We start from the raw sequence: 6,476 nt of genomic DNA, 5'->3' as shown, positions 1-6,476 counted from the left end.
TAAAACCCTTCAGTCTTTCATTGAAAAAAAAAAGCAACTACTAATTTAGACAAAATAAAAAAATGAACAGTCACCTCATATTTTACTCTTCACTCTAACTTCTGGATTTCATGGAGAAGAGTGGATTCAGGGAACTGTGACCTTCAATAGTTCATCCTCAGTCAGCAAATCCCTTTATTTAAACTGTTTAATGCTGTCTTTCTGTGTTAGTTTTCAAAAGATTGCTAACACCTTCCTTGATTCCAAAATGAGCTTTGCAACTAGAGGTGCACCAATACATCTGTCTGATATCGGACTGGCACCAATATAAAGAAAACTGGTTGTATCGGAAATCGGCTCAATGCGGCCAATAAATGCCTGTATGTGCGTGCAGCATGCAAGCAGTGAGGAGCACAGCCCAGCAGCATGGAGAGCTGTGTGCAGCAGGAAAGGCCATTGTGGTGGAAGGGGAGGGGGGAGGGAAGGGATTTGGTTGGGGAGAGAGCACAGGACAGACCTGCAGCTTGTCCAAGGGGTGCAGGGGGGGACGGCTCCCACCTCTGCTTGCACCCCGGGAAGACACTGGGGGGGTGCCATGCCTCTAGATCAGCAGGGGGGTGGGCTACAGCTGTGGACTGGAGCTGGGGCTACACCAGGCTCTTCTCACTGGGGGCTGGGCTTGTGGCAGGTGGCACCAGCGCTGGGAGGAAGGGCTATGGTGGGGCTATGGTGAAATTTTGGGTGACTGCAGCTGCCCTCCCCATAGCCCGCCTCCAGCGCCACCACTGCCCACCCCAAGCCCAGCCCCTGCCAAGAAGCGCCCAGTTCCAGCCTGCCTCTCCATGCCCTCCTGGGGTGCAAGCAGTGGCTGAAGCACCTCCCCCACATAAGCCCTGTGGCTTATGTAAGGCTTCTCCATAAAATTATAGTTTAATATTAATATGACCAATCTGACTTTAAATATTTTAGTTCTAAAAGGGGAAAAATAATTGAAGAATTTATGTAAAGAAAACCTCTGTATTCATGTACTTAAAATATTTTTATCGCATTGGTACAAGCATAATATATTTTGTTTCTGTCAGTCTGTCCCTAGCTATTGATATTGCAAAACTGTAGTCCAATTAAGTAAATTTACTTATCTTTCTGCAGTATGTGCAGCACTGAGGCACAGCAGAGGTAGAGTAAAACTTGTGTAGGGTTAGCATGGAACACAAACTAGAGAAGAGGAAGAATTATTCCTTAAGCATCTTCATATAATGTTTGGAAAGGAAAAAAAAATGCTTTTAGAGGTCTCTAGTTAGCATGTCTTAAAGAGGATGTTAAATGAATCTAAAGAGAAACATTTCTGAATTAGTGGATTTGGGTAATTTATCCAGTTGAAGATTTACTCGCCTGCTGATATCAAGTTTTTAATAATAATTAAATAATACCAGGGTATAATACTACTAGGGAAGTCCCAGAAAACTGGAAGAGTGGTAATGCACCATATTCAAAGGACACAAGTAAAATGACCCAAAGAACTGTAGAACAATTTCCAATGATGTCAATTTTTGGCCAAACAATTTAAAAAGCTGATGCATCATTAAATTGCTAAAAGATGAGGATATGATTTGCTAAGAGTGAAAATAGATTTTTGAAAAATAAATTGTCTCATTCTGATTCAATTACTTCTCAAAATTAGTTTCATTATGGAAAAGCCTGCAAAAAACTGGCTGGAAACTAAAGCCTGACAAATCTGAATGGAAAGAAGGCACAGTTGTTGGGGTTCATAGAACCAATGAGTCAGAAGGGATCTAGACAGATCATCGAGTCCGACCCCCCACCACGGGCAGGAAGGAGCACTGGGGGTAGCAGGGGTCATAAGACCCCAGCCAAGTGCCTATCCAGTCTCCTCTTGAAGATGTCCAGGAAAGGTGAGAGCACCACCTCTCTGGGAAGCCCATTCCAGGCTCTGGCCACCCTTACCGTGAAGTAGTTCTTCCTAATATCTAACCTAAACCTATCCTCCCTCAGCTTGTGGCCATTGTTCCTGGGGACTCCAAGGGGGGCCCTGGTGAACAGACTTTCCCCGAGTCCCTGCTGCTGGCCCCTGATAAGGTTGTAGGCAGCCACAAGATCCCCCCTCAGTCTCCTCTTGCAGAGACTGAAGAGATTCAGGTCCCTCAGCCTCTCCTCATAGGGCTGGCCACGGAGGCTCTCAACCATATGAGTGGCCTCCTCTGGACCCTCTGCAGGTTCTCCATGTCCCTCTTGAAGTGCGGCGCCCAGAACTGGACACAGTACTCCAGCTACGGCCTGACCAACACCGCATAGAGGAGGAGCAAGACCTCTCTGGACCTGTTAGCCATGCCCCTGTTGATGCATGACAGGCTGCGGTTGGCTCTGCCTATTGCTTCATCGCATTGGTGACTCGTATTCATCCTGGAGTCAATCCTGACTCCAAGATCCCTCTCTGCCCCTGTGCTGCTGAGAGGGTCAGCCCCTAACCTATAACCATAATGCTGGTTCCCTCTCCCCAGGTGCAGCACCCTGCACTTGTCCTTGTTGAACCGCATCCTGTTCAGATCTGCCCACTTCTCCAACCTATCCAGGTCTGCCTGCATGCGGTCCCTGCCTGCCAGTGTATTCACTTTACCCCACAGCTTGGTGTCATCAGCGAAGTTGAACAGGGTGCTCTCCATACCCTTGTCCAGGTCGCTAATGAAGATGTTGAACAGCACTGGCCCAAGGACCAAGCCCTGGGGGACTCCACTGCCCACACCCTCCCACGTCAGCATCGACCCATCCACCACCACCACCCTCTGGGTGCGCCCCTGGAGCCAGTTTGCCACCCATGTGACTGTGCATTCGTCAATGCCGCAGTCCCTCAGCTTGCCCACCAGAATTGGGTGGGACACTGCGTCGAAGGCCTTCTGGCAGTCCAAGAAAATGACACCGACTTCCTCCTTCACAGAGGGTTGTTTGGTTGGTTGGGTTTTTTTGGGGGGGAAGGAGGGCTTGTGGTTAATTATCCTCACAGGGGCACACTACCTAGAGAAATGAAATGAGACCTGCTTCAGTCAGACAGCTTAATGGTCTCCAAGATGGGAATATATAACAGGACCAGTGCACAAAGGAAGGGGGGGCATCGTGCTCCGTGCAGTGACTAAAGCTCTCTACTCTATCTTTAAAGTCCCCTCCCTTTGCTTTTTCCTGCCACACCATGGCCTTATTAATAATTTGGAAAGGGAGGCTGCCCAAAGGTCCTAGAGCAAGCCATAACCTGTCCTATTTACCTGCAGATCCCTCTTAGCCCCCTTTGCTCCCAATCAATCCTTCCTGCTAGGTGAGCCCTCCTGGTCTGCACTTACCTCTTGAGCATCCATTTTTTATGGGCTACTCACTACAGCACTGACCATGCTTTGCAGGTGCAACAATCAACCCATTGAGTGGGCCCTATGCCCCGGTTTCTCATTCAGACAGATCTGACTTCTCATTCTCTGGTCAATCTCTGCCCTTCCTGGAGTGTGGCCCTATGCTCTGCCCTCTTGGTGATGAGTCCCTGACCCTTGTCTCTGCTGGATAGAATCAGTTACCCTGCCCCTCGCCGTCCTCTGCCCCACACCTGTAACAGCTCACCAAAACTCCTTAAGTGGCCCTCTAGCCCAAATAATTGCCCACCCCTGAACTGGATGATTTAATAGTCACTTTAGGCTAGGGGTGAGCAAAATACAGTCCGCAGACTACATCCAGCCCACCAGATGATTCTATCTATGCCCCAGGCGGGTGGCATGAGCAGTGGCTTTAGCTTCTGCATCTCCTGATGTCACAGTGAACGCTGGGTAGCAGCATCCCCATCCACCCACCCTTCACTGGGTGGCAGGCCTTGAGTGAGCCACACTCAAGCCCCAGAGGCTTCCAGCTTCAGCCTCTGATGATGCCACAAGGGATGCTGGGTGGAAGCTGCCCTGCCCTGAATGCCTGTCAACCCCATTCAACCTGGCCCAGTGGTACCACACCTGCCTGCGGCTCAGAGCTGACAGGAGCTTCCCTGGGCACTAGGACTGTGCGATGAGCACTTTGCATCTGTGCCCAGAAGGTATGGCGTTTCCCTGGCACCTCCTGGCAGGTTGAACCCCTGGTCCTGGTCCTGGCCCTGCCTTTCACCTTGCCCTGTGTAGTGCCATGAGCTGGCCCAACCACCTACCATCTCCTGACTGCAGCCAGTGTGGCTCCCATCCCATTCCCCCAGGTGAGGCTGCCCCCAGTATATTTGAGCTGGGGCTCCTCCTAGGGGAAAGGGGACCTCCAGGCTGTGGGTAGGAGCAGCCTACGTGGCCCCAGCAGGGAGCTGGGGTAGGCTGTAGGGGTCTGCTGGGCTTCCTCTTGGCTTTGTAGGGCTAATGTGGACAAAGGGGTGAGGGGTGGGCAGGTTTGGGGTACAAGTAGTTCTTGAGGGCCATATGCAGGGCAGGTGGCTGGGGAGTGGCAGGGCTGTGCTGGAGGGGATAGGGGGATGGCATGTCTTCTCTTGGCTGAGTGTCCTGCTGGCTGGTTTAGTTCCCTTGGAAGAGAGACTTTATTGTGAGCTATTATGCAATTGCCTCTATATACACCACTCAAAAAACATAAATCAGGACAAATAATATCTTTTTAAATAAAATTGAAATACTTTCTAGTAGATGTTTGGGGTGGGGGGTTGTTTGTTTGGTTGTTTTTTTTAAGCATATTATCTGGGGGTTTTATCTATAATTGGTTAAAATACCTTCACCATTAGCTTTGTGCCTGGCTCTCAACAGCTCACCAAAACTTGTTAAGTGACCCTACAGCTGAAATAATTGCCCCTCCCCCTTCTTTAGGCCAGTGATTCTGTACCAGGGTGTGGCAACACTCTGGCCTGCCTCTGAGATCCTTTCAAGGGCGTCACAATGCCAAGCATTGTTACCACTATTAGGTATAAACAAATATGATTCAGACTGGAAACCCAGAGATTTCAAACAGGAATTCATAGCGTTAGAAAGACTGCAATAGGGCGGCTGTTTTTGAGTTCGTTGCAACAGAATCATTACTCTATTCTTTTTCTGTAGTCAAACATGGGTTGAGTGAACCTCTGAGTTAACCTAAGAGCTGTATTTTTTTTAAAGGTGCCTAGAGCATAAAAAAGGGTTTTGGGTGGGAGTGTTAAAAAAGAAAAAAAAGTGGTTTTAGGCCTTAAACTGCAAATCTATAAACTGTCCATTTATAGTTTTTTTTCACCTTATTCATTTTAGGTGCCATAAAAACCTAAGATGTGTGTTGTGTGAAAACTCAAAAAGCTGCCCTCATAGAACTTGGTTTATTGAAGTCTTGCTACATAATGAGATGTGAAAGGGGAGAGATGGTACATGTGGATCTCAACTAAAATGAGTTTTATATAACTTACAGATTTGGGGCTGGGGGATACTGGTTTAAATTAATAATTCAGTGTTCCACCTGTGATTTTTAACTGTTTTCACAGTATCCTGAATCCACATGATTTCTTTTCAGATTAATTAAAAATGTGTACATATAGATATGTATTCATGTAGATATGTATGTCTACACAACCAAAAACTCTTTAAATTGTCTAGCAGAACAATGGAAAGAGATTTTTTTTTTTTAATGTAAAGTGAATACAGCATAGCCTCTGCAGCTTGCCAGAATTTCTAACTATTTTAATATATGTATCTACAGATTCCTGGGTTACATAAATTCAGTTCTGTAGGGTCACACATTGTGAGCAAAATCAAACCACTGATGCCTGCTAAAGTCAGTGGGTTAAGCAAGAAACTTCCAAGTGTACAGAAGAAAAATCATTGCAATGCTGAAAATAAGCCAGGACTGCAGGCAACAATTAGTGAACTCTGGAAGAACTTCCAATTTAAAAGGTGAGTTTACCTTTTTTCATAGAAATGTATTTTTTTTTTTCCCCCTTACACACTTCTCTATCTGACCTTCTGCAATTGTGATAGCTAGCAAGCTCTTCTTTTCCTCTCAATACCATATTTACATGCCCCAGCAGGAGAACACTCCCACAAGTCTAGAAAAAGGAGAGAGAGAGAGAGAGAGAGAGAGAGAGGGAGAGAGAGAGAGTGAGAGAGAGTGTGTTTCTCTCCTTGGCAGGATAGAACTTCTTGTTCATTTAAATCTGACTTAATAGGCAGTTTTTAAATCTTGAAGTAGCAAAAGATCTGCAATGCTGGATATATGTGCTGGTTGATAGTGTAATACTGATTGATGCAGATAAGAATTTGTTTAATCTTTTTTTTAATTACATCTTGACATTTTAATTGTGAAATGGAAAGACATTCAGTTCTGGGGGAGGGAACTTAATAAACTTGAGAGTATTTAACAAAACTTTAATTTTTCATTATTCATACAGCATCTTTCCTATATAGGGCAAATTGATTTTACCCTGTCCCCCACTGATTCTAATGATATAAATCAGCAAGCAGGAAACCTTTTTTTTTTTTTTTTTTTTTTTTTTTTTTTTTTCCCCC

The 6,476-nt window shown here is 46.1% G+C and overlaps 1 protein-coding gene across 1 annotated transcript in view; it reads left to right on the top strand.

The window, feature by feature from the left end:
• EXO1 (exonuclease 1) overlaps positions 1–6,476 on the top strand; it is a 41,145-nt gene that overhangs the window by 30,595 nt on the left and 4,074 nt on the right. Inside the window, exon 12 of the mRNA XM_019527626.1 lies at positions 5,671–5,864. Within this exon, the coding sequence (XP_019383171.1) occupies positions 5,671–5,864 (194 nt within the window). The remainder of the gene's footprint in view (positions 1–5,670; positions 5,865–6,476) is intronic.

The sequence above is a fragment of the Gavialis gangeticus genome, unplaced genomic scaffold, assembly GCF_001723915.1.
Source record: "Gavialis gangeticus isolate Ggan-Ray unplaced genomic scaffold, GavGan_comp1, whole genome shotgun sequence".
In the NCBI taxonomy this organism is placed as follows: Eukaryota; Metazoa; Chordata; order Crocodylia; family Gavialidae; genus Gavialis; species Gavialis gangeticus.
This window is presented reverse-complemented; position numbering and strand designations above follow the sequence as displayed.